The following is a 27,588-nucleotide window of genomic DNA, read 5'->3' as shown; positions in this document are numbered from 1 at the left end:
GGACCCTGAGGTCCCTCCCACTTCTCCATTCTCTGATTTGGTGAACAACCCACCAGACTGCAAGGAATCCACTGCCTCCTGCAGGGATTGTGCGGTTCCAGTTTCAAACATCTCCAGCTATTTGGCGGTTCCACTATGGCTGTCGATGACTGCGTTAGCCCAACAGTGTAGGCAGCACAGCTGTAGCACAGCAGTAGAGAGGGGCCATTGTGGCCAAATCCCAGGGAGGGAGGAATTGGGCAGTCTCGATGGCCCCTGCAGAGGCTGACTCCAGCCGGCATAGTTAAACAGGGAGAGGCCAGCCTAGCACCGCTGGATTAGAAAGGAGCCCCCATCGCATTTGTAAAGCCATTGTGGAGAGGCAAGTGGAAGGAGGTGAGGCTCCCCTCCAGTGTGGGGGTGCCTAGAGAATGGGGTGATCCTGGACGTCCACCTCGGCACACCTCTCCGAGCTTTGTCCTAGCTCTGTCACTGGGGGTTCTCTTTGTGTGACCCTCGATAGACTCTTCCGTCCCCCCCCCTCACTCCTGGGGGCCTGTCTCTGCCCCACACCTGTAGGATTCGCCGTTTTGTGCTTGTTACCAAAAGCTTCATTAGACAGGGACGAGCATGACATCGGACCTCGTTGGGCTGAGGTGGTCCTTTCTGCCAGTTGGGGGGAACCGAGTGCCGGACTCCCCAGTGTCTCCAAGGACTGACTCAGACTCCCTGCTCCAGATTGGCGTTTTACATGAGTGCATTTCTGGGCATGTTGTGCCGTGACCCGTCTGAAACGGTTTCCATTGAAGTATTTCATGAAGTGAAAATGGACTCTTGTGGACATTCCTCTGCCAATGAGCGTGTCTGTAGTCCAACAGGAGTTCGGGCTTCCTGGGAGCTCCTGTCTACGCAGACGCCACCTTTCGGAGCGGCTCCGCTGTGGACTGCCAGCTGCCCGCCGCTGTCCAGCAGTTACCCAGGACAGACCCCCAGGGGGATGGGCCGGCGGCCAAGTGGCGAGTCAAGGTAAAAAGACGACGACCGCCAATAAACACATTCCTCTAAGAGAAGCCCAGAGCCCGCCAGAGCGAGCCGCGGGACCTTCCATCTTGCAGGTCTCTAACGATGGCCGCCACTTCAGTAACCCCCAGATCCTGACCATCTATGATGGTGCCTGTCACACGTGTGACCCCCACGCCGAGGGCCTGTGTGTGTTAAAGGTATTCCGTTCGGGGCTTGGGTTTGCGATGATGGTTCTGTCTTAGCTGCCGGTGTTCGTTCTGGGTTCCTGTGCTGGGGCGAGCGCTGGGGGTCTCCCCTTCTGGTCCCCAGAATGGGCCAGAGTGAACCCCAAAAGGACAGTCTCTTGAGGATGACAGCGGAGAGCTCCAAGGGGCGGGGTTGCCGGAAACGTGCCTGCTCTCTACCATTTGGGAGGGCCGGTCGTGTTTCCTTTGGAGGCAGAAGGGCAGGGATGGAGGCCAGAGAGGCGACAGAAGATGAGATCTTTCTGGGTCGGCTGAGACACCCACCGCGGCCCTTCCCTGGGCAGCCGGAACCAGCCTCCCGGCTTCCTCCTCATTTTCTTGGCGCCTCTGCTTCCAGCGTGGGAGAAGGCCAGCGAGAAGGGATGGCGCCTTCCTCTCATGGTGTGGGCATTGGGGTCCCAGGTTCCCCCCACTGAGCTAAAATCTGTCTCTTGGTTCCACCCTTGGGGGTTAAGCAGAACAAATCAGATCCCTTCTCTAAGCTCTAGACCAGAGATTCCCAAAGTGGGCGCCGTCGCCCCCTGGTGGGTGCTGCCGCGATCCAGGGAGCGGCGATGGCCACACTTTTTTGTATTACATTCTATTCTGAGTTCAGTAAATAGTTTCATAATTTCCAGGCTGCTAAGTCATATTTTCTCTGGAAAGGGGGCGGCAGGCCAAAAAAGTCTGGGAACCGCTGAGTTAGACCTTCAGATATTGCAAGGCCTGGCCTGTCCCCGGCATCTTCTCCAGGTGAAGTAGCTCCCCCCCAGCCCGGGCCTTCCCGCTGGGCCTCACGGTCCGACTTTGTCAAGGGCAGAGACCTGGCTGACCCCAAAGGTTCCCTCCAGCCCTGAGCCCAAGGGCAGCCCGGACTCCTCCTGCTTCCCCCATACGCCTTCCCAGCCCACTTGGGCACCCTGGATACACGACAGCCAGGAGCCCAGCGTCTCCTGTGGACCCATGGAAGCGGGATGGACGGAGGGATGGAGGAAAGATGAGGTTTTAATGGGAAGAAAAGCTTGTTCTTCTCTTTTCTGATATTCGCACATTTACTTTCTCCTTTAAATACTTTCACCAGTCTAAGAAAGGGGCCTCTTGTTGCCCAACTGCAGAAACTCCCAGCGACCGGAAGCCATTGGTTTTCCTGGACAAAGCGATCACGAGGGCCGATCATTGGCCAAAAATCTTTCAACCCAGATAATAACTGGATTTCTTTTCCCTTCGGACATGGCCGCCCAACGCTGACAGGCCCATCGCCTGCCCGTGGCGGGCAGAGCTCCCTCGCCCTTCTCGCCCGCACGCCGTGGACAGACAACTGCATTTTTGCTGACACTCGTTCATTTCTGCTTAGGAAAAGCATTGCTTTATCGATGGCTTCTGCTATGGGGAAGGAGAGTCTGACCCGGCAAGCTCTTGTTGGCTCTGCAGGCCTGGCCTCTCCAAGTGGACGTGGTCCGTCCTCGAAGGTAGGGGCTTGTGGATACTTAAGCCAGAAGCACCGCCCAAGAGCCGGGGTTGGGCGCCATTTGCAGAGGTGACGTTTCAGCCACACGGAGCCGCCCCACTGCCCGGGGCAGACTCCTGTCTTGGTTCTGTCCTGCCTCATCCGTCTACAGGATGAAGACAGGGGTGAAGGCATCGGCTTCCAGGTGGTAGCTGTGCCTTTTCCAAGAGGGCTTAATGGAGCCTTCATTGTCCGAGGCTCGCAGGGCCGCTGAGCTCCAGCCTCCAACACGGCCATGTTGGTTACCAGCAAAACTCACCTTCTCTCTCCCGGCTCAGAAGCCCAGATTGCAGAAGAAAGCCGGTCGGGGGGAGGGGGGACGGGCTTAACTGCTTGGCAGGCCGGGCCTTTGGGGTCTCTGAGGAAACAGAAACCCAAGGCTTCCCCTTCCCTGCTCTGGGCTTGGGTGGTTAGGAGTGGTCCTGGGGCAATCCTGGGGGCTGCCTGGAACTGGTGGATGTCATGCCTTCAGCTTTCTGCGGGACTCCGGGCACCCGAGGAAACAGCTGGTGGGGCTGGAAGTGGGGGAGGCACATCGGGTCAAAGATGCCCCAAGGAGCCCAGGGGGTGCAGGGGCGGAAGATGGGCTTCTTTTATGTCAAGTCCTTTCACGCTTTTACCAAAGATGGATCTGTTCTGCCGCAGACAACCAACCCCCCGTGTTCCAGGAGCAGCCAGAAAGACTGCAGACATTTTACGGGGAAGACTTCGAGTACCCGTTGGTGGCCTCAGACCCCGAGGGCTCTGCCGTGCTTCTCACCCTGACCTCCGGCCCCGAGGGAGCGAGCGTCTCCTCTGAGGGTGTCCTCGGCTGGAAAGTGCTGTCCCAGGATGCACAGCGCTTCACCATCCGTGCCACGGATGCCTGCGAGGCTGGGGCTAGTCTGACCATTGAGGTAGTGACCAGGAGATGGCCAGCGGGCTCTTGTCTCTCACTGATGACAGTAATGGAGGGACTTTCTAGAGTGCTCCGAGGTCTGGAAAATACCTCCCAAAAGGGATCTCATCTCAGCCCTCAAACAACCATGCAGGAGGCCCTCCAGCGGTCACTGTCCCCATTTTACAGACGAGGAAGCCGAGGCTTAGCAGGCCCAGGGGACCTCCTCTGTGGATGCCAGCCAGCTCCAGCATCCCATGGCCTCCCCCACACGGGTTCTCCGCTCCCTCCACTTGGCCTTGGCTCTCTTTTCCTGGGGGCCCATCCTGCGAGGGGCTCGTGGGTCAGAGAACAACATGATGCTGTTTTCACGGATGACGCTTTCCCTTGTCTTCCTCCCAGCTGTCTGTGAAGCCCTGCGAGTGCCTGAATGGCGGGTCCTGTGTGTCCAGGGAGGGCGTCCCTCAGGGAGATGGGCTGTCCCACTGTGCCTGCCTGCCCGGGTTTGAAGGCGCCCAATGTGACGTGGACATCGACGAGTGCCACCCTCACCCCTGTGGTCCTGGCAGATGCAGGGACACCGTCGGAAGTTATTTTTGTGAATGCCCAGTGGGGTGGACAGGTCAGTGTGTTGGATTGCCCTGGAGGGGCAGGGGGGTTCAGTGGTTAGAGCTTGAATTTGGAAATAGAAGACCTAAGTCTGACACCCATCTCAGACACTGAGGAGCTTACAATGGCCTTTCTCTGTTTCCTTACCTGGTAAATGGGATGATTCCAGCACTGGACCAAGAGTGATGGATGCAGAGAGATCTCTGGAAATAGAAAAGTCCTGGAAGAGTGCCATCATTGCTGTGATTCCTGCATGAACCCTGGGTCTGGGAGGAAGCCCTGGGGGAGAGAGCCTCATGTCCTGGGGACCTAGACTGTGGACAGGACCCCGGAGGGCTCTGCGCTTCAGTTCCAGGGGGATTGGTTGAAGGAACTGAGGCTGGGGGAGAAGAATGAATGCATGTGTGAACAAAGGAGCGTTTATTCCACACTCAATGCTCTCCAGGAGTTCCCATTCCCCTGGGCTTCCTGCTGATGCAGGAGGATGGGTGGGAATCCCAGAGGAGACATTTCCTAGCTGGGTGACTCTGGCCAAGTTCTCTCACCCTCAGTTCCCCAATCTATAAGATGGAGACAACCATCCTGGGTACCCTGAGACATGGTGGGGAGGATTAAATGGGTTAACATACACAAAATGCTTTTGCCAACCTTATAGTGCTATGTAAATGCTGGTTCTCCTCCTTCCTCTACTAGGGAGAGAGAGCACGGGAGGCTTCTCCCACAAGGGAAACCAAAAGGCCACGGTGGGGGTGGGGTAGCTGTTTCATTAGAGCACTTGCCTTAATTAATCCCTACCCATTCCTGATGTGGAAGACTGAGGCGAGATGGCAATGGGGAGAAGAGAGCTCTCTCCAAGAGTCTGGAGGGTGATTGCTTGGAAGAGGGGTTAGACTTGTTCCAGGCCCAAAGACAGAAGCAGGAGTAGCGGGGGAAGCCTCCCAGAGGAAGGTGTAGGCTAGGAAGGGCTTCTCGACAAGCAGCAGTCGCAGAGTGTCCTGGCCTGGCTCGGGAGGTGGGGGCCCCTCCTGTGGACCTTCAAGCAGGGGCTGGAGGAGCACTTGACCTCAGTGACCATCTAGGTGCTCCCAGAGCCGTGTGTGTAGAAAGAGGCAGCAGGCCCAGCTTGCTGACCACCTAGAAAAGGGGAGTCAAGATGAAAACACAGTGATTCAATTCGAGAACTCACTGTGAGCCTGGCTGTATGCCAAGTACTGGAGATTCAAGGACATGAATGAGACATAAATGTATGATAAGATGGTCCTCATTGGCCAGGAGTTTAGCCTCTAATGGAAGGTCTATCATCCCTGCCCAGAAATAGAGCCCATGATGGATGGCACCAACGGATGCCCGAAAAGCCAGGGCAGGTGAAAAAGAACACAGCCTGCTTCCTGGAGCTCCATCCCTTAACCCTCAATGTTTCATGGCAGGTACCAGTTGCCAGGAGGACGTGGATGAATGCCGATCAAGCCCTTGCTTCCCCGGAGGACTCTGCATCAATACTTTGGGCTCCTATCACTGTGGTCCATGTCCCAGGGAGCTTCATGGTGCTGGAGGAGGCTGCCAGGGTAAAATTCTGCACTGACAAGGCTCTTCCCCACTAACAGACTGGCTGGCTCATTGCTCATTGGTCAGAACCCATTTCTGTGGCCCAGAGCAGCTGAGCCATTCAATGATCCTCTGAAATGTCATAGCAGAGAGCAGGTTGGAGCAGGGGCGGGAAGACCAGGCTTCAGATCGCACCTCAGGCGTGTTCTCTGTGTGACCATGGGCTTTCTCAGACTTGGTCTCCTCCTCTGTAAAATGGGAAGAATAATTCTAGTAGCACCCGTCCACCAGGGCTCGATGGAGACAATGAATCAAAAAGTGTTTGGTGCATTTTCAAGCACTATCAGATGTGTGGTGGTGGTATAGAAGCTGTTCTGTGCTAACATCGATGTGGTGTTTCTCCTGGAGCATGCACGGTTTTTGTTATTTTCTTCATTGATATTTAATCACACAGAAAGATCAGTCATGACTACTTGGAAACATGGCCAGGCAATGTGAGTCCTGGCCGTGCTCAGGGTGGGTCCATGATGTGTCCCAGGGTAAAGGCCTGGAAGCCGCAGATCTTGCTCAGTCTGATCCCTTCCATAGAGACAAAAGAGCTTCGGGGGGGGGGGGCTTGCCTAGAGACCCAGCCTTTCTCAGAAGGAGCAGCCTGGGAAGTGTCAGAGCCAAGCAAGCACCGGCTATAGGCGAAAGCCTCTTTTCCTTAGTTTGGCATTTATGCCTGCTGTCATTCTGCCCCAGTTCAGGAGTCCAGCCTCACGGGCTTCTTTTCTCCTGTGTGCCTGATCACTTGGCCTCTATCCTGCCCAGGGATTCTGCTCTCCAAAACCACCTTGGGCTGCCCTAGTTCTGCCCACCTGCTCATGGCAATGCTCACTCCCCTGCCCATCCACCCACGTGCCATTGTCTAGTAGACAGTCAAGTCTTCATGCTCTGTCCTCAGGCCATGCTGCCTCTCTGGGCATGTCTCCTGCCTCCAGCTCTTGGTGACTTCCCTCTAGGCTGGGAGATCTCAGGGTTGGTGTCCACCATTTAGGCTTCAAGTAGAGTTAGGTAGGGGCAGAGCTGGGCAGTGCCCACCCTCCTTTCTAGGCCCACTGTGTCCAGGGATAAAAATAAATGAGCAGCAAAAGTCAACACTGAGTCCTGGGTTTTTAAGAAAAATGACATGTAACTGAGAAAATAAGATATCCCCCCAAAGAATCATTACAGAAAGACTGCCTATGATTCGGACAGCTCTTTCATGATTTCAAAGAGCTTTGTAGACATTGACTCATTGGAACACCTCAGCCATCCGGAGGCTTGGTGCTATTATCATCCCTTTTTCTAGATGAGGAACCTGGGGTTCAGGAAAGGTTCAGTGACTTGCCCAAGGTTGTGCCGTCTGTCGGTCTCAAAATCAGGATTGGAACTCATGTCTTCCTACAAATCCACCACTTGTCCACTCATTGCATATAGCCCTCATTTTATATCGGAGCCACATATGGTAGAACATGCACAGAGATGGTCTGACTTGGTTTATCAGGATCTAGAATCTGAGGCATCTCAGGATCTGTCCAGCCTCCACCCCTTCCATTGGAAGATGGTTTTCTCCATCCAAATTCAGGAAGGTCCTCACTCCCGTGTCCACCTGGAAGCCCCAGAACCCCCCTCCCTTTTCTGTATGTGTTGCCAAACAAGATTGTTATCTTTATGGTTGGACTGATGTGTGCCCTAGTGGCCTGTGAGCTCCTGAGGCAGAGGCTCGGTGTTGTCCTGCCCTTAATCAGGAGTGAGCTGAATTCGTGCCTCTTCCCGCAACATGAGCATCTCCCACAGGGTCCTGGGCTTCTCCCCTGGTCCCCTCGGAGCCACCACCCTGGAGAGGTTTGGGGATACCAGGACCAGCCAGCATTTGGATCCATGACCGACTCGTCTGTCCCAGGTGAAGCCGTGCTCCCCAGTGAGCAGCCTTTCCAGTCTGTGGTCCTCGAGGCAGAGGAAGAAGCCAGAGAAGGGGAAGATTCCCTGCAGAAAGAAGTGGATGAGAAGCGCCCTGAGGACAGCGGCACTGGTGAGGCTCCTTTTCAGCTTGCTAAGTATTCCTGGGCTGCAGCTGTCTGTAAAGTGGCTCTGCCCACCCATGCCCACTGGGGCCTGGACTCTCTCTCAACTCTGTGGAAGCCGAGCCTTGGGCTGTCTCTTCTCTGGGGAAGGAAATGAGCATTTATTAAGGTAGGATCACACCTACCATGTGTACTAAGCATTTTACAGGTGATCTAATTTGAGTACTCACAACAAACTTGGGAGGGAGGTGCTATTATTATCCTCATTTAGTACATGAGGAAACCAAGGCAGACAGAGGCAAAGTGACTTGGCCAGGGTCACATAGCTAGTATCAGTCTGGATTTGAACTTAGGTCATCCTGACTTCAGGCCCATTGACTGCTCCTAGCTGCCTTGTAGTTCATGGAGAAGTCATAGGCTGAGCAAAGAAAGGGGATACCAACTGATTTTAATGAATCTTTGAACAGGAATAGAACTTAGAAGTCAGAGGGTCCCAGAAGCAGGGCCGGAAGGGACCTTGACATTGCTTCGTCTGACTGCTTCATTTTATTGAGAAGAGAACTGAGGCCCAGAGAGGGAGGTGATGGGACTGCTGTCATGCAGGTTATCCAGATGACTCAAGCCCAGGAAACAAGTATTTATTAGATGCCTGCTGTGTACCAGGCATCGTTTGAACCCAGGACTGCTGGCGCCAGCTCTAGCCTGCTTTCCCCTTGTTGTCCTGGAGCACCTCCTTTCTAGCCCCAAAGCTGCCTTTTGTCTGAAAAGGTGGGAAAGGATGGAATATCTATTTTCTAGACATGCTGACGGTCCCCTTAGACCCCAGGTCAGTGGATGAATGAGGCCCAAGCTGGTGGCCAGGGTGGCTCCCTCCAGAGGGAAGAAAGCAAAGCAACATGTCACTGAAGACAGAACATCTTCTGGCCCACTATGTGCCAGTGCTGGTGCCACCAGGTGTGGGGCACATCTGCTCCAGCCTCCTGTACATCTGGGCTGTCTACAGTCTTGTTTGTAGGACTGGGGAAGAATGGCGGTGCTCGTCATGATGGCCTTGAAATGGAAAACTGGCATTTTGTCTGAATTCCTTAGAATCTGACCCAGAAAACAGAGGTTTATCTAAGACATGACCATTAAATGATCATTTTGTTCTTCCTAGTTCCTAAATGGACATTTCTGTTCGCCTGGAGCTCTTCATAGTTTGAACAAACCCAGTGTTGCCCTGTGACCCTCCCTCAGTATTGGGGTGGGGGAAAGGTCATGGATCATTTGAATTATGTCCAGAACTTTGAATTTAGATAGTACTTTCATGGACTAAGTCTTGGAGCATAGTGTGGAGAAAGAGAAAAGACCGGGGAAAGCTGCCATCTTGGCTGGGCACAAGGAGATGATGGGATGCAGGACATAAGAGGAGTCTCTCTTTGATGCCCCACCAGGGAGCTCAGTCCAGCGAGATCTTAGAAACAAATAGCTAACGGGAAGACCCCCGAGGAGTTGGGGCGGGGGGGGGGGGGCAGGTTTGATTCAGCAGTGAGGTTTAGGGAGCCTGGAGAGAGAGAGAGACTAATGGAGAACCATTGAGTGGAAAACAAAATGATAACTACAAAATGAGGGTGAGATCAGCCATGCTAGCAGCGAGGGCAGCCCCTTCCAAGAAGCTGGAGCCCAGCTCTCAGGAGAGATGGTACGAGGAGCTTCCAATCAAGACAAACCACGTGTAGCCCTAGGAGAGAGTACTTGGGGAGTTGATAAAGCAGATCTTTCTTGACCGGGGAACCTGGGTTAAAAGCAAGTGAGGCTAAAGTAGACTCACCTCAGGGGGAGGAGCTCAGAGACAGGAAAGAAACTGTGCCCTGGCCAGAGCTGGGTTACAGAAGTGGGTTCAGAGGGGTGAGGGGGGGTGGCTGGCATAATCTTGGCAAATGTCTGTCTGGAGGGCAGAGTTGGCCAACTAGTGCTTTTCATCTTCCTTTTGGTTGAGGTTGGGGCCAAATTCTTCCGCGGCTTTGCCTATCTCCTCTCTGGCTGATGGTACAGTGTGTGATGTTTTGCTGAGTTGCTGCCCTCTCCTCTCTACCCACCTCAGAGATTTAACCAGCCACACCCTATTTAAACAATCAGTTCACCTTTTAGCCTGGCTCTATGTGGTTCACTTCCCTATTGTTTAATGGAATGTATAACCGATGAAAAGTTAGTGCAGCCCTAGTAACTCAGAGCCCCCAGTTGGGAAAATTCCTACCATTCACACACATTTGGCTCTATCCAAACTTAATTTTTTTGTGTACCACCAGCTAGTCCTTGACCTCTTCATCTCTAAAGCCAGAACAAATCAGAATATAGGGAATGGCAAGGCAAAATGTTGAGTGTGTGACAGACAACGGGGAAAAAGCAGACCTTTTTTGAAGGAGGAGGAAGGAATGGCCTGCCCGAGTCTTTGGAAAGGTGAGCAGAATCCATTGCTCCAGCCTGTGTCCTCTGGTCCTCTGGTCCAAGAGACCTTCCCAGGACCCACAGCTCTGAAGCGGGGACTCCTTTCAGCTTGTCTTTTGGGGGCTTATCCTTGTGCCAACAAAACTTTCCATTTCATCTCACTAAATCGCACGTCACAGGGTGGCTCTGTCCTATTCCTTCGCACACTTTACTGTGATGCTTTGCAGCAAACCCCTTTTGAACGATTACCTAAGAGAGAGAATTGTGCTGTTTGGGGAGATCAGGGGAAGAGAATAAAGTCTGCATCCTCTCCAGGCAGCTGGGGTTTGGGGAATCCAGTGAAATTCAGGGCTACAGAGGCAGCTCGAACCCTGAGGACACACAGAGCCTATCTGGGGCTCCTCCAGAGAGATGTCCTACATAGGGCTTGTGACTAGGTGAGAGGCAGCCAGGGGCCGATGGAGACTCACAGTGTCATGGCCAAGTCCCACAGGATGATTTGGGTCCCCCCAACCACGGCCCCCCCAAGTGGGTTTAAAGGGAGGACCTGGTTATGAAAGAGAGCTGCAGGGGAGAGAATGGCCGGAGCTCAGCATCCTTAAACTGTTCAAACCCAACTTTCTCTCTGAACAAGGCTTCTGCAGGTGCATTTTGGGGAAAATAAAGAGAAAGGCGCTCCTCAAAATGCCACCAGAGGGCAGCTGCCCACCGAGAAATCTCCTCCATGCTGTTCAGTGGAAAAGCAAAAAGGCTGGTCTTGGCTTTCGTTGACAATAACAACACCCATTTCTGGAGAGCTTTAAGTGGGCCAAGTGCTTTCTTCACAACAGCTCTGGGAGGCATCAAGGCAAATACGATCCTTTTACATGCAGGGAAACTGAGGCTTCAGGAGATTTAGAATTGACCCAGTCATACAGCCAGGAAGTGAGAGTGCAGAGGTGACCCCAGGCGGGGGGAGGCTGATTTGGGAGTCTGGGGATCTGGTTTGGAATTCAGGCTTTTTTTCTTACTCCCCGAGAGAACCTGAGCCACTCCTCAGCCTCATCTGCAAAGGGAGGAGTTTGGACTAGGATCTAGAACCTTCCAGGGACCTCCTTAGACCACATCAAGCCCACCCTCTTGGGCCAGACAAGCGGCCCAGAGTCATGCAGCGGGGCTGAGTCCGAGGCCAGATGCTGGGTTCTGCCTCCTGGCCCACATGGTCTTCCATGCTCTCTTGGGTGGCCTCCTGGGAATGAAGGCTTAGATTGTTTCCCCCCATTAGCGTATTGAGTCTCTCTGAGAGGTGGGACATCCCAGTCCTACACACACACACACAGACACACACACAGAAACACACTCAGACACACACAGACACAAACATTCATATTCACACAGACACACATACTCATAGAGACGCACACAGAAACACACAGTCAGACACACACACAGGCACACTCATTCACAGACGCACACAGCCACTCAGACACACTCACAGACACATACACACATAGACATACAGAGGCACACACACAGATGCACACAAAGGGACATACTCACACACAGACACATACACATTCATATATCCCTACACACAGACAAACATACACTCACAGATACACACACACACACACCCTTACACAGGCACGCACACTCACAGATACACACAAATGCACAGATATACACAGGTACACACACAGATACACACACAGGTACACACACATACACATTCACACATCCCTACACACACACAGACACACACTCACAGATATACACAGACACACACAGGGACACACACAGTCACTCAGACACACACAGGCACACACACTTAGACACAGACACACACTTCCAGGTACACACACTCACACAGACCGACACACATTGACACATACAGGCATACACAGACACACACACACACACATACACACACAAACACCCGCAGTGTGCATTTCCTCCTGAGCTTCTTCTCTCTTCATCTCTAAGCTCTCCTTTTGGAACTGTCCATCTCCCAGATGCCCATCCTGGCCGCCTTGCCAGCCTGTCCCAATTCCTGGGCTCTGGACCTGACCGCAGGTCCCTTGCCTAAAGCGCAGTGTAGGTCACGAAGGTATTAGAGTTCAGAGATGGCGCTGTCCAAGGCTGTGTGTGCAGAGGCAGTATGGTCAGTGGCTGGGGAATTCTCTTCCTTTGGGTCTCTTCGGGCAGCCTGGCCATCAGGGCGAGGGAAGGCTTCCAGCACCCTGAGTGTGGGTGGAGGGGATGCCAGGAGGGCCTGAGAGGAGAAGCTGGGGGAAATGAGAAGAGGGGGAGGTGAGGGGAAGAGGAGGGTTTTTTTCTGGTTTCAAGTGTAATTCCACTAATCCCAAGGACAAGGGCTGATGGGAAGGGAATTGGTACTTCCCTTTCTCCCCTCTCCCTTCTTATTCCCCTCTTATTCTTCTTTAGGGTCTTTTTAAGCTACTCCCACCCCCGCCACCCTCTCCCTTCCTAGTGTTACTTCCCTCCCCACCAGTCCTTTTGTTACCCTTCTACTTCTCTATAGGGCGCGAACCAATTCTCTGCCCCAATGGATCTGATTGTTCTTCCCTCTTTAAGTTGATTTCAGTGCACTTAAGTATTAAATATTTCCTCTCTCCAACCTCTTTACCCTTCCAGTATATCATTATTCTTCCCTGTTCGCCCCACGCACTTCTTTATGGAATATAAATTTACTTCATTTTGTTTGTCTTTCCATTTTTCTTAATATTATCTCCTTTTTCCCCCCTCTAGTTTTGTATATATTTATACATACATACATATATATCTCTTGGCATTTCATCCTATAGTTTGTCACTGTTCCCTCTAAGTAAACTTTTTCTAGTTACCCTATTGATAAAAACAATTTTTAATATTTGATGATATCTTCTTTTCTTCTAGGGATACAAATTGATTGAACTTATTGGGTCCCTTAAAAAAAGATTCCCCCCCCCTTAGTTACCTTATGGTGATTCTCTTGAGTTTTGTGTTTGGGCAGCAAACTCTCTGTTTAAGTCCAGTTTTTTTCTTTATGAATGCTTGGAAGTCTCCAATTTTCTTGAATGACCATACTTTCCCCTGCAAAAATATAGTCAGTTTTGCTGGATAGTTGATTCTTGGTTGTAGAACCAGTTCTCTTGCTTTCTGGAATATCATGTTCCATGCCTTCTGGTCCTTCAATGTAGATGCAGCCAGATCCTGTGTTATCCTAACTGTGGTTCTCTGGTATCTGAATGATTTCTTCTTAGCAGCTTGTAATATTTTCTCTTGGTCTGGTAGTTTTTGAATTCGGCTATAATATTCCTGGAAGTTGTCAGTTGTGGATTAAATGTAGGAGGTGATCTGTAGATTCTTTCAATTTCCACTTTTCCCTCTTGTTCAAGAATTACAGGGCAGTTTTCTTGGATAATTTCTTGTAAGATGATGTCTAAACTTTTTCTTTTGTCATGATGTTCCAGTAGACCAAAAATTCTTAAATTGTCTCTTTGAGATCTGTTCTCCAGATCTTTGGTTGTGTCAATGAGGTGTTTCATATTCTCCTCAATTTTTTTCATTTTTTTTATTTTGTTTTATATATTCTTGCTGCCTTGTGAAGTCATTTGCTTCTAGTTGTTGAGTTCTATTTTTTTAAAGACTGAATTTCATCCCTGGCTTTTTGCTCATCCTCTTTCTGGTCTGATTTTCTTTGTATATCATTTTTGCCTTACTTGCTTCATTTTCAAGCCGGTCGGTTCTGGCTTATTTTCTTGTTTTAGTTCATGTATTTCCTTTTTTCAATTTGTCTTCAGCCTCTCTTGATTGCTTTTTGAGTTCCTGAAGTTCTTGAGTTAATTGAATTTTGAGATCTTCCAAAGCCTGTGTCCAATTAGCTGGAGTTTCTTCCTCTTCTTCTATTTCATTTGCTCTCTTTTCACTTCCTAGAAAGTTGTGAATTGTCATTTCTTTTCTCTTTTTCTGTTGTTTACTCATATTTTTTTCCTTCTCTGTTCCGCTAGTTTAAGCGGATGTATTTAATGATCTTTGATGAAAAATCTTCCCCCAACTGGCAATGAAGGTTTGTAGTTAGGTTCTCTGCAGTCTTTGGGGGAGAGGTGTTGGAGTTTAGCTGTCCTCTGAAGACTTCTTATCTGTCCAATTGATGGGATTAATCCTGTACTGATTGGACTAGTCTGTATTGCTTAATGTGCCCTGAGGCTAAAACCTCAAGAGGAAAAAAAAAGAAGTGGGGAGATAAGATGGAGTGTTTTGGCTGAGCTGTCCAGGAGTAGGGTCCCCCTGCTCTGTCCTGCTGTTTGACCTGGTTTTCTTTCCTCTTGAAGCCCTTTGTTCTCTATCTCAGTGTGGTAAGGCCAGGCGGTCTGAGGTTTGGCTCCATCTAAGCCGCCATCTTGCGAGCATTTTTTCTGTGTTTTTCTGGCTTTCTCCTCCAGCCACCTCCTCGGTGCCTGTGTTCAACTCCCCAAGTCTGGTGCCGTCTCTGCCCACAGCCCGCTGCAGCCCTCCGTGCCGGCATGGCGGGACCTGTGTGGCTGGGAACCTCTGCACGTGCCCCTACAGCTTCGTGGGCCCCCGCTGCGAGACGAGTGAGTGTGCTCAGGGTGGGGGGGGGGGACCTGGTGACTCGGAGGAGAGTCCAGGACGGACGTGGGGGGCTGCCAGACCCGCTCTCGTCCCCGCGCTGGGCCTCTTCCTGCCCCCACACAGAGCCTCTCTTCTCCTTCCTCATCCCAGTGGTCTGCAGCAGGCACTGTGAACATGGCGGCACATGTGTCGCCCCGGATGTCTGCCAGTGTCTGCGTGGCTGGTTCGGCCCTACCTGTGCCACAGGTAAAACAAAGGCCTCTGGCCAGGCCCCATGGGGGGGGGTATGGAATGAAAGGGACCCACTTCCTCTCGTCCTGGGCCTCCATTCCAAGAGGAGGCGGAGCCTCCTGTACGGGTCATGTGGCTCTTCCATCCCCTGTGGTGATAGCTGTGGGGGTGGGGCCCCCCAGAAAGGCATGTAATGGGGGGGACAAAAGAAAGAATGAGACTGAGACTGAGACTGAGACAGAGTGTGTGCCTGTGTGTGCCTGAGTACACGCTTGTGAAAAGAGCCGCAGACAAGATCTGTGAAGGCATTTTCAGCGCTGAGACACTGGAAGTCAAACCCCACAGAGGAGGATCTCCAGATCCACGCATCCGCCTCCACGCATCCTGTCGGACGTCTCCCTTTGATGGTTTCATCCGTTATGTGGCTGTTTTCCAGCCATGCTGGGCTCTGTGGGTCCCTTTCTGGGTTTTTCTTAGCCAAAATGCTGGAATGATTCCTTCTCCAGACCATTTTACAGATAAGGACACAGAGACAAACAGGGTTAAGTGACTTGCCCAGGGTCACACAACGAGTAAGTGTCTGAGGCCAAATCTGAACCCAGGAGGAGGACTCGCTGACTCCAGGCAGCCGCCCCCTTCAGCAGACATGGAGATAGCGGGTCTCTTCTGTGCGTGGTCAAGCCGTGCCTTTGAGGCGATTCCCTCCTGGATCACCTCCTGCACCCCCTGGATGGCCCCCCTTCCCTCAGCACCTTTTCCTACTTATGAGGCTCCTCTTTGCCCTTTCGTATGGCCCCTTCCATTCCAGATTTCCCAGAGGTGGCTGGGGATGGGACGTGGCGACAGCCTCCCTCTGTGTCTTCCTCCCGACGCGGGCATCAGCCCCCTTCCTGGCTCCTGCTCAGCGCGGGGACCACGAGGGCGGCAGAGACGGGGCTCCCTCTGTGTCGGCCCCCTTCCTCGCTCTGACCCTGGCCGTCGCCCTCCCGCTTCCCCTCAGCGCTTGGCCCTCAGTTCTCCAGTTAAGCAGGCCCACTGGGAATTCTCGTCCCGATGGAGCGTTCCCAGGATGGAGCGTCCTCTGGACGATGGACGCCCAGACTTCCTACGCCGTGAGCTGCTGAGATCATTCATTGCCTTCTCCGTTACGGCCCGACTTGGGGCCAGGATGGGGGTTCCACGAGCCCCCCTCAGACAGCCGTGGGGCCGGCATGGGCTCTCGGCTTGTTTTCAGGCAGAGTCCCGACTCTTTCTCTCTCTCTCCGGCTTCCCTCTAGCTTCGTGTGAGCCGGTTTGCCTCAACGGCGGTTTCTGTCATAAGCCAAACGCGTGCCTCTGCCCGGCCGGATTCTTTGGGGCAACGTGCCAGAACGGTAATCCGGAACTCTCTCTGCCCCTCCCCCAGCCTGCTGTGAAACGAACCAGACCAAGCCCCGGGGAAAGGGGGTTTGAGGGGCTCTGGGATGGGGGGACCCCATGAATGGGCTTTTCCTCATTGTCATAGTCTCGCCTGGGCTCTATCAGGGCCCCTCAGCACGCTCCAGGTCTGTGATTCTCTTTCTAGCCGCCATGTGCCGCTGCGGCGAGAGCAGACCGGAGTGGGGGGCGCTGTTGGCTCATTTCCCTCATTTCTGCTCTCCGTGGCACCACGTGCCTCGCTTTCCCCACTTGTCGTGCCATCCCGCTCTCTGTGACAAAAACCACCCTTTCGAGGCTCTTGACGCTTTGAAAGCCCTTTGCACACGCTCGCACACACACACACACACACACACGCACACGCACACACACACACTCTATTGGAGCCCCCCAATATCCCTGGGCCTAGACACTAGGAGACCCCTGAGCCCATTCTACAGATGAGGAGGCTGACTCAGAAAGTGAGGGGCTCTCCCGACTGGCCCGAGGTTCGCCCCCTCTCCTGTCCCCCATGGCGTCTGCCGCAGGCCGGTTCCTGGGTCTCGGAGGGGCAGCCTGACGAGCCCCGAGCCCGGCCGTCGCCCTCACCGTCTCCTCACCTGTCATTGGCTCCCTCAGCCATCTGCCACCCTCGCTGTAGAAATGGCGGCCGCTGCATGAGAGATAACGTCTGCGCCTGCCCCACAGGCTACGCTGGATGGAGATGCCAAAAAAGTAAGCCGGGGCCGGGGCTGGGCCGTCCAGAAGGAGGGAGCCGATGGCCTCCCTGGGCTGGGCCTGAAGCCTCTGCTATGCTTGGCCTCCAGGCGTCTGTGAGCCCGCCTGCGTGAACGGGGGCCGGTGCGTTCGGCCCAACGTGTGCTCCTGTCCATCGGGGTGGCGAGGGAGGACGTGCGGCTCACGTAAGAGGGGCCCCGGGGAAGCGGCCAGCCTCTGACCCGGCCTAGAACCAAGTGGGGTGCTCAGAGGAGAGCCCCTACCCTTCCCCCTAGCCCAGGGCACCCGGCGGGCACCCCAGCACGCCTAGCGACCCGCGTGTACCAGATCCTGTCCTTGTGCTAAGCACGATGGACACACGATCGAGGCCTCCCGAGCCCAACCTTCAGCCTTCACCTTCCAGTGTGGAGGTGCCCTTTGCCACGATGCCCCTCTCTTCTGGAAGGGAGCTGGGCCCCCCAGGGGCGCCCCCAAGAATGGGGCCAGCCCAAGCCTCTGGAGGGAGGAGGGCTCCGCCTCGGGCTGTCCACTAGCGGGCTCTGCAGGCTGATCCTGAATGAGCCTCCCTCGTGGGAGGCCTCTGCATGGCTCTGGGCCCGTCCTGTCTGTCCTGAGGTGCTAACGTGGCGTCTCTCCCGTTGGATGGCGCAGGGCCAGCCCTTCTCTCCTCCCCGAGCCCTTAGCTTAGTGCCGGCCATTAAGCACCGGTGGCCTGCCTGCCTGACCCCCCTCCCCCCCCCCCCCCGCCACTCGTGCCCGGCGTCTCATTGCAGCCATCTGCCTGCCGACGTGCCGGAATGGGGGAGAGTGTTTGGGTCCCGGCGTGTGCCGCTGCCCCACTTCCTGGGGAGGAGTCGACTGTCAGGCAGGTAAGTCTCTTCGGGCTCGCCGGTTCCCCCCGAGAGTCTGTGGGGGCACGAGAAGCCCCTGGCCCAGGGCTGGCTCGCCATTAAGCCTTGAGCTCTCCGAGGCCTTGGAAGGGCCTTCAGAGACCGCCGGGGGCAGCTGTCCAGAGGCAGCCCCAGCTCAGGAGGGCGGCTCCTCTCTCCAAGTCCATTCTACAAGCCGAGTCGAAACCCCAGCACAGGAAAGCGAGTCACGGCTCCGGCTTTCCATGAACACGAGCCCGAGGGGGAGCCTCCTGGAGAAGAGCATCCTCTTGGGAGCTGAGTGGGGCAGCCGGGTCTCCCTCGGGAGGACCACGGAGGGAGAAGAGATGCAGGCTGAGGGACAGGAAAGCTGGCCTCCATGTCACAGGACCTGCCTCGGTCCAAACCCAGCTCCGACCCTTGGGGCGGTACCTGGGGCCTGGCCAGCCTCTTCCTCTCTGGGGCCTCCGTGTCCTGCCCTGAGCAGCCTGGACCAGCCGGCCTCTGAGAGGCTTCCAGGGGCCTCGTCATTCCCAAAAGGGGGGAGACTCCTGTTGGGGCAAATGAGACGCAGGTGGGCTGGGGGTCCTGGCTCTGAGAAGGGATGTGGGAGGCTCCTCCAGGGCCCCTCCCATGGGGATGATGCCGAGAACTTGGGTTCTGCAGCCCTTTGTGACCCAAAGTGTCTGCACGGAGGCAGCTGTGTCCTCCCAAACACGTGTGTCTGCCGGCCTGGCTACGCTGGAGTCCGCTGTGAGAAGGGAGGCCCAGGTAGGGAGCTTATTTTTAATCCTCACCTTCCATCCTACATCAATACTGTGTATTGGCTCCAAGGTGGAAGAGTGGTAAGGGTGGGCCATGGGGGTCAAGTGACTTGCCCAGGGTCACCCAGCTGGAGAGTGTCTGAGGCCGGATTTGAACCCAGGACCTCCCGTCTCTGGTTCTGGTTCTCCATCCATTGATCTATCCCGCTGCCCCCTCAGGTATGGAGCTTTTTAAAGAGGAAAATGTGGCAAAGGCAGAGAGACCTCCATTGGGTCTGTCTGGTTTTCCTTCTCATCACCCCAGGGCTACCCCTCCCCCAGGGCCTCTGGAGGCCAGTTATTCCAACATTCCCATTTTAAAGTTGAAGAAATCGAGGCCTACAAAAATCAAGAGACTTAGCCAGGGTCACGAGGTAGCAGGTGGCAGAGCCGGCATCCAGACCCCCTTCACCCAGGGCACCCCCGCCGCAGCGCTCTGTGGCTCCAGCTGGGACAGGAGGCTTTGCCTCTTCTGCGGCGGGCCGGGAGTGAGCAGGTTCTCCCCGGAACGACGGCCTTCTGGGCCCCTCAGACAAGGGATGCGACTTCCGCTCCGAAGACATCTAGAAGGGCTTTTGCCCTGACGGGCCTGGCGACGTCTGCTCGGCCCAGGGCTGACAATGGCCGCTGCTGGGGGGTCGGGGCAGAGCTGGGCCTCCGTCCGGCCTTCCAGAACAGGCCGTGTGTAGAGCCCGCCAGCGCAGCCACGACCCGATGGCGTGTGGACACGGCCGGGCTCTGTGACAGCCTGGGAGGTGGCGCGGCGCTCCCGCTCTCCAGCCTGGATCTCCAGGACGTCCCGCCCCAGACGGCTCCCTGGAGCTGCTGCCGCCCCGAGCTACTGGGGCTGAGAAGGGAGGGCCGAGCCGGCTTCCTTGGGGCAGCTGGGAAGGGCACCTCTTGGAGAAGGGCAGAGCAGGGCTGGGCCCAGGGCCGGAGGGGAAGATTCCGAGCTCAGAGCAAAGGCCTTTGTTTAGCAATAACACAGGGGGGCTCCCCCATCGCCCGCTCTCGGGACGTTCCCCCACTCCCGCCTCCCTCCCTGCCCCTTCTCGGGGCCAACGGAAGGGAAATGGGCCGTCGGGGCACCCGGGATCCGGCCCTCCTGCCAGGTTCTTTCCTCGAGCCCCTCGCCTGCTGCCCCGGCCTGCCTTTGGCTCCTGGAGCCGGGCAGAGGGAGCCCCGAAGGCAGGTCCTCGTGTAGACGCAGGCCCGAGGCTCCCGAGGAGCTGGGAAAGGGAAGCCGGCCGCAGGCGGCGGGTGCTGGGAGGGGGGGACGCCCAGCTTCTGAGGGCTCCACCTTCTCTGTCTCATTCCAGGCTCCACGTAGCTACGAGGCCGCACGAAAGCCTCAAGCTCGGACGGCTGAGCTTGGAGGACTTCAAGGACCAGCCAGACCCGCTGGAGTTGGGGCTCCCGGAAACCTTGACGTGGGGGTCAGATTGTTAGAAGACGCCAAAGAGCCTGGACCCAGCGAGGGCTGCTCCTCCTGCTCGCACCCTGGGCTCCCGGACATCCCTGCCACCAGGAGGCTCGAGGACGCCAGTCATCCAACGGAGGATCCCAAAGCGCTTCTTATAGGGGAGTCGGAGGGTGGGGGTGCTTTGGAACATGTCTTCACTTTTCCCTTTTAGTAACCGGGGATGCCAACCTTTGTGGGAACCCAGCCTGGCAGAACATTCTCTTTAGTGCCAGGGACCCTGCCCGTCTCTGCTCCTCCCCTCGTTCCCCGCTAAATGCCATTCGTGCCTTGTACTGGGCGCCTCAGTACAAACACCATCCTGTGCCCGTTGGGCCAAGCGATGGCAGGAGAGCCAGGAGGCGCCCTGGTGGAAGGGCCTTTGGGGGCAGCAGACCCCGGGCATGTGCGCGAGGAACATCAGCCTTCCGGATGCCCCCATTTCCACCAGAGCCAGAGCAGAATCCGGCGAGGGCAGCCTGGCAGCCGTCAGCCCCGCCGTGAGACTTCCCAGCTGGCCGTGTCTCTGCTCCCTTTGCCGTCCCACCTCCCTGAGCCGTGAGGAGGGCCCTTCGGGCACGACGGAGCCAATGCGGGGGACCTTTGTGCCCGGGCCGTGTCGTGTCACACACACACACACACACACACAGCCGGGGACGACAGCTGTAACTCCGAGACGGCAGGGTGGAATTCCCACAAGCTGGAACTCTGGCCACAGCTCTCGGGGGGCCCCCTGGCATTCCGGGCTGAGGCTTGACCCCGTCGCTTGCCGGAATCCCGCCCTGCCATCTCAGGGTTGCAGCAGGCCCCGATCACCACCACGGCACGCCTCGGTCTGTTCTCCCAGCCCAGCCGGCCCTGCAAAGGCTTCCCATCTTTTTCCTGAGATAAACCCCCTCCAGACTCCTGGGGCCTCTCCTGAGCCGCCATGTTGCTCGCCATCTTCTCGAATCGTCCCCGATGGGGTCTTGGCGGAGGACACGATCTCTCTAGGCTGTATTGCAGGCGAGCTACGCTGAGCCCGTCTGGGAAGCCGCTGCTCCCCGTCCGCTGCCCCCCTGTCTGCTGCCCCCCGTCCGCTGCCCCCCGTCCGCTGCCCATGCACGTGGGGTGGGCCAGCCGGAGCGGGAAGTGACCCCAGGCAGGCTCCATTGGATTGAGCCACGCAGGAAGTAACGTAGCTAGAGGCAGTGAGTCCCCGGGAGGGCCCAAAGAGTCCTGAAAGACGGCTGAATTTGGAGCCTCGGGAGCCGAGTTCAAATCTTAGCCCTGCCACTCGCTACTCCCATGACCCTAGGCAGGTTCACTGACTTCCCCGGGCCTCAGTTTTCTGGGGAGGAGAGTCTAGTGGTCGGACCAGATGACCTCTGGGTCTTGACACTAGATCAGTGGCCTCTCTAGTCTGTTCGGACTGGACCTCGAACCCAGCTCTCTGGCGTCCAGGCCTCCCAATGCCAGCATCCAGGATGTCTGAGAAGCATTTTGAAGAATATAAAAGAATTTTTAATGGTTTCCTTTTAGTCCTGGAGGGCCCAGAAATACACGTCCCCAGTCAAGAGAGATCCGCCACGGTAACGGCCCTTTTCTTCACGTTCTCCAGAAAACGAGAGCCTTGATGGGCCCCCACCACCACCACGGCACCCCCCAACACAAAACTCCGTCCAAGAATAAACGCTTTGTGTGAATTAAGGTCACGGCTGCGAGCGTATTTCTGGGGCTTCGGCTCTGTCCTTGCCTGCTGCCGAGCTTCCAGAGAGCGGCTCCCTGGCCGGCCTTCGGAGGCCATGCCGACGGCCCAACTGATGAGGAAGAGACGGGCCGGCGTGTCCGAACCCTCTCGGAGCCCCATCCTAACCCTCCCAAGAGAGCCGGGAAGCCCGGCCGGGCCGGGGGCGCCTGCTCTCAGCACACGGCCGTCTGGGCCTCCCTTTGTATGTGTGGGGCGAATGGAGGGAGCAGAAGGGATTCCTCAGACTAATCTGAGGAGCTCCAGGACTCGGGGGCAGCTGGGGAACTGCAAGAGATGCCCCGAGGTGCCCAGGCGGGACTCAGCGATGGGGTGGCACCGCCTTGTTCAAAAGGAAGCGGCAAACCGTTAACAAAGACCTTGAGTGGGCCCGTGGGGTGCTGCCATCCAAGGACAGCCACCAGGCGAAGCCCCCCATCCTGTCCCCCTCACTGTCTGGGCTCTCAAAGGGTGGCCTGGGAGGAGTTGGGGCCGCTTAGAGCAGGGCCGCAGAGCAGCCAGGGAAGCCCAAGGCCTCGGTGGCTATCCGGGGAAGTTGGCCTCCTCGGGGCCCCCTCGGGTGCGGTAGGGGTGCAGCCGGTGCGCTTTCTGCCCCTCCCCCCATCCCACTGCCGGGGCTCCCCAAGGCAGCCACATGCTCTCCTTGAATGGAGGCCAACCTTTCCGGGTCAGGCGAGGCTCCCTCTCTGCACCCCATTAGCCCGATTCCCAGAAGCCTTTGCCCACCTGTTGTGGTCCCAACCTCAGAGCGCCTCCTCCAGACGTACGCCAGGTTCTCCTCCTGCGCGGAGGCTGGGGCAGTGCCGGAGACCTGGGCGGCTTCCTGCCATTCACGGCGGGGAGACGGCGGCTCGCCAGGCCACCATTCCGATGGCGAGCCTTTGACTCCGAAGGGAAACCGCGATCCAGCGGCGCTCCGGTCAGTGCTGAGTCACGGAAGAGGCCGGTGCCGGCACGGTCAGCGCTCTGAAGTAGCCAAAGCTACTGAAATCGCTCCACGAAGGAGCCGCATCTTCTGGGCCTGCCAGATCCCCCTGGGCAGGGGCTGGGGAAGAGGAGGCCCTCCCTGGTCTAGGGAGCCCGGCCAGGCCGCTCCTCCATCTCCCGAGTGGGGCTGACCCAGGTGGAAACGAACCCGGGGCGCTGATTTAATCAGACAGCTACCAGCGGGGCAAATGCGGAGGATGTTCCTGTGTGGTTTGGTGCGTTGATCTAGGCCGGTTCTGCCCGACACGCCAGACCAGACGACCCCCTGAGTTCCTTCGGGCTCCCATCTCAGGACTTCCAGCCCTAAACCAGGCTTTCAGGTGGACTTTCGACACTGAGACCCCCCCATACCGCTGTGGGCCGGGCCCAAAGACGCCACCTGCCAGGCACTCTCTCTGGCTCTTTCTATGGGATTCTGCACCCCAACAACAGGCAAAGCCATTTCCCAGAATGCTGGGGCCCTCCTGGGACTCCAGCGGCTTCTTTGTTCCAAAACTGAGCTTTGGGGCTGTGGAAGGCCCAAGAAATCCAACTCGCCTGTCCGAAGCCAGGAGCGAATTCTCTGTGGACGTGGTGCCGGGCCTCTCGTGCCTCCCCCAGGCTCCTCCTGGGCCGGAGGGGGGACAAAGCTCCTTAGAAATGGGTCAGCCACATGGCCTAGCAGCGCCCGAAAGAGCCCCTGGAGGGGCGGCCTTCACTCCAGATGGCTGGAAAACAGCCAGGCTCGAGATCCCGTGACTTTGGCGAGGGTCCCGGGAGAGCTTCCTCGGCTCGGGCACCTTCCCTGGCTGGGGCGACGGCTGAGAGGCAGCAAGAAAGGCGGCAGAGCCACCGCAGGCAAGGAGCCAAAGGGACCTGGGAAGGGAGGGGCCGGGGAGAGTGGGGACAGCCTCACAGCCCCACCGTCCCAAAGGACATTCGCACCCTCAGCCCCAGGGAAGGGAGGCCAGACAGACTGCCCAATGTGGGGGTGGGGGCCAGAGGCATTAGATGAAAACGGCTGGGCTCAGGGTTCATCCTCTCAAAGCTGGATCCTTAAGCGTCCCTTCCCCAGCCCACACCAACCCACCCGAGGACGATCCGGGAGTTCTAGAAGACCACAGAGTGAGATGTGAATCCAGAAAGGGAACGAGGCACAGCTTCCAGGCCAGGGAGGCATCCGCAGCCCTGCTCAGCCCTCCCCTGGACTCCTCTGGACAGCTGCGGGCACCATGACGCAGTGAAGGAAGTGGGAATAGTTGGCCTGGAGTCAAAAAGACTCGAGAGGAGCCGATGGTTCTTTCCCAGGGACAAGACTTGCAGCGAGTGGGTGCGGGGCCCCGGCAGGCACCTTCAGGACTGTGAGGGCGGCCCTAAGTGGAATAGGCTGCCTGGGCAAGCGGAGGCGGGGGGCACCGCTGCTCCCCGAGGACTTCAGGAGTGCAAAGGGCCACGGGTAGGGGGTCCTCAGGCAGATCTGGGTCCCTGCTGGCTCAGAGTGTCTGGGATGGCCATGATGTCCATGCTGGGATCACAGAACCCGAATTGGGAATGGCCCATTCTTTAGAGCCTGGCTGGGGTAGGAGCTGGAGGGGGCCCTCGTGGAGAGGGAGAAAACCATCATCCCAATAAGAGCCAGCATTTGCGATGAGCGCTCCTACTGTGTGCCAGGCTCTAGGTGCTAAATGTTTCCCGATGATCTTATTTGATTCTCAGAACAACCCTTGAAGGAAGGTGCTATAATTATTTCCATTTCACAGTTGAGGAAACTGAGGCAAACAGAAGTTAAGGGACACACAGCTAGTAAGTGCCTAAGGCTAGGTTTCCACTCACTTCTTTCTGATTCCAGACTCCTGACTCTGCCCTGCGGGATCCCCTGGTGGCCTCGGGGCTCTGGCCCCTCCCTGGTCCCCATCAGAGAAGGGAGTCCTTGAGAAGTTCATAGACCCAAACTAAAAGGCCATACAATGCAGGCGATGATGACACTTGGGCTAGGACCCGATCCCACCTCCACCCACTAGCAGTGTGGAGGGAGGAACCCTAGTGAAAGAAAAAAGATTTTCTTCTGCCCTTTAATTGCACAGCTGCCATGGAGGCAGGTTCCTTAGACCCAGGTACTGGGAAGGAAATAGTGAAGAGAGCTGAGAAAAAGAGTGGTGTGGGGGCCCGAGGGGGTAAATCCCCCCCAAACCCTCCCTCCTCTATCCTGTAAGTTCACTGAGAGGATACGGGTGCAGAGAAAAGAGCAGCGTAACCCTCAGTGTAGTGATGTGAAAGCAGACAGAGCGCTCCTCCCTGGCTCCAGGGGCCAGGCTCCAGCCAGAACTAGGTGTTGACCATCTGCTTCCCTCAATGAGCTGCCTTGGTAGAGAGTAGATCAACATGCACAAGGCTTCTGGCTGGGAGGCTGGAACGGCAGGAGCCTGAGAGAGCAAGTAGAGGCCTGAAGCCTGGTGAAGGAGAGCATGATGGAATAAAAGCTGGGAGAAGCCTGCTGGTGACAGGTGCCGTTTCCTTTAACCCTTTTGTGTCATGCTGCCCCCATCCTTGAACCAGATAAGCTCGCTATAGAGTAGACCCTGGGGGAAACTGAGATTGGACCAACAATGATCCTGGAAGGGCCCAGGAGAGTCTCTTTGAGAGGGAGGACTGGAACCCAGGTCCACTGACTACAAAGCTGGCCTCCTTCCCCAAAAGGCCATGCTTCATAGAGTAGGATTTCAAAATATGCTGACTGAAATTGAGGAACACAAAGAAAGTCAAGAACCCTGGGTGATTCCATGAGGTGTCTCTCCCTTTCTCTCCACCCCCACTCCCATGTCTCTGTCTCTCTCTCCCTCCCTCCCTCCTCCCCTCTCTCTGACCCTCTGTTTCTCCTCCTTTCACTATGTCCAACACATCCTTCTCTAAGCCCTAGTTACTGATGAGTGCAAAGGGCTTTCAAGGTGTCACAGAAACCACAAGACCTTACAGGTGGAAGGAATCAGAGACCCTGGAGTCAACTGAAGCCCTCTCGACAACTCTCCCCTCCCCCCGCAATGGTCACCTAGCCTCTGCTTAAGAATCTCCAGTGGGAGGAAGATGAGCACCCTTCAAGAGAGCGGGACAGCTCAGAATCTTCATCAGGAAGTTCTTTCACCAAAACCAAACTGACCTTTTGCATCATGTGCTCAAAGTTTGCCCTTCCCCTCCCGGCTGCCAAGAAGCCCATCAGTAGCAACAGAGCTCCAACCCTTCCTCTCCTTCCTCTATATTTACTAGAGGTACTGGCAGACAGGCAGGCAGTTCAGCAGACAGATGGACAGATAGATGGATGGATGGATGGATGGATGGATGGATTGATGGATAGATAGAGAGATGGATATGGATAGATAGCTGCATAAATGCATATATATATATATATATATATATATAATATATAGAGTTCCCTGCCACCTACCTTCTAAAAGCATACAGCGCTTACCCCATTTATAGCTAGACGTGTAGAAAATGTCCCAAACAGATTTATCTAATAGGAATCCCAAAAAACTGTTTTCCTCCTAAAAGATTTTTATGTTTCTTTGTTTTTGCTACATTTTGAGCTGTGAGCCGTCTCTCTCCTTCCATCCCTCCCAAGCCCACATTAGAGTTAGGGTTAGAAATGGGCACGAATAGGCAGCTGATTGGAATGTTTCTATTACTCGGAATAGCTCGCTCACTCGCAGTTTCTCCTTGAACAATGTCGCTGCCATTCTATTCAGTGATCTCTTGGTTCTGCTCACTCCCCTCTGCTTTATTTCCTGCAAATCTTCCCAGGCTTTTCTAAAGCCATCTGGCTCCTCATTCTCACAGCGCTGTGCTATTCCAGGGCAATCCCATGCTCCAACTTGTTTTGCCATTCCCCAATCCATGGGCGTCCCTTCGACGTCCACTTCTTTGCCACCCCCAAGAGAGCTTCTAGAAATATCTTAGGACCTGCACGTTCTTTTCCTTTTCCCCCGATCTCAGGAAGGAGACCTAATAGCCGTTTCGCTGAGTTAAGGGTACACGCAGGGTATATGTAACTCCTTGGCCATCCTTCCGAATTGCTCTCCAAAATAGCTGGATCCATTCACAGTTTTACGAACAGCCTTTTAGGGTCCATGTGTTCTTCCACATCACCTCCTGCTCTTGCCATTTTCTTTCTGTCATTTTAGCCAATGTGATAGGTGCGAGGAGGTACCTCGGAGAGGCTCTGATCTCCATTTCACTCATCACTAATGCTGGGCCGCCTCGGTGGCAGAGCGGATGGGGTAGAGGCCTGAAGTCAGCAACATGGATCTTTTTGAGTGCAGTCTGGCCTCTGACTCCAGTTATGTGACTCAGGGCAAGTCACCTAACCCAGTTTGCCTCAGTTCCTGAGATGGAGAATGAAAACCACTTCAGGATCTTGGCCAAGAAAGCACCAAAAGAGATCACCGAGTCGAACCCATTTGAAAGATGACTGAACAACAACCAATAGCGATTAGAGCGGTTTTTCATCTGCCTCTAAATAGCTTTGATTTCTTCTTCCCCAAACTGCCCGTCGAGCTCCTTTGACCATTTATT

At 55.4% G+C, this 27,588-nt stretch overlaps 1 protein-coding gene across 1 annotated transcript in view; it reads left to right on the top strand.

The window, feature by feature from the left end:
- Positions 1-19,211, top strand: part of VWDE (von Willebrand factor D and EGF domains) — a 45,222-nt gene extending 26,011 nt beyond the window's left edge. The window contains exons 15-29 of the mRNA XM_044678842.1: positions 858-1,005; positions 1,095-1,199; positions 2,581-2,695; positions 3,379-3,629; positions 4,013-4,169; positions 5,647-5,784; positions 7,692-7,820; positions 14,721-14,816; positions 14,965-15,060; positions 16,323-16,418; positions 17,080-17,175; positions 17,268-17,363; positions 17,952-18,047; positions 18,714-18,818; positions 19,174-19,211. Of these exons, the coding sequence (XP_044534777.1) occupies positions 858-1,005; positions 1,095-1,199; positions 2,581-2,695; positions 3,379-3,629; positions 4,013-4,169; positions 5,647-5,784; positions 7,692-7,820; positions 14,721-14,816; positions 14,965-15,060; positions 16,323-16,418; positions 17,080-17,175; positions 17,268-17,363; positions 17,952-18,047; positions 18,714-18,818; positions 19,174-19,211 (1,762 nt within the window). The remainder of the gene's footprint in view (positions 1-857; positions 1,006-1,094; positions 1,200-2,580; positions 2,696-3,378; positions 3,630-4,012; positions 4,170-5,646; positions 5,785-7,691; positions 7,821-14,720; positions 14,817-14,964; positions 15,061-16,322; positions 16,419-17,079; positions 17,176-17,267; positions 17,364-17,951; positions 18,048-18,713; positions 18,819-19,173) is intronic.
- Positions 19,212-27,588: the final 8,377 nt, after the last annotated feature.

Source organism: Gracilinanus agilis, chromosome 5 (assembly GCF_016433145.1).
Source record: "Gracilinanus agilis isolate LMUSP501 chromosome 5, AgileGrace, whole genome shotgun sequence".
NCBI lineage: Eukaryota > Metazoa > Chordata > Mammalia > Didelphimorphia > Didelphidae > Gracilinanus > Gracilinanus agilis.
The sequence above is the reverse complement of the archived record's forward strand: the minus strand, read 5'-3'. Positions and strand labels throughout refer to the sequence as shown.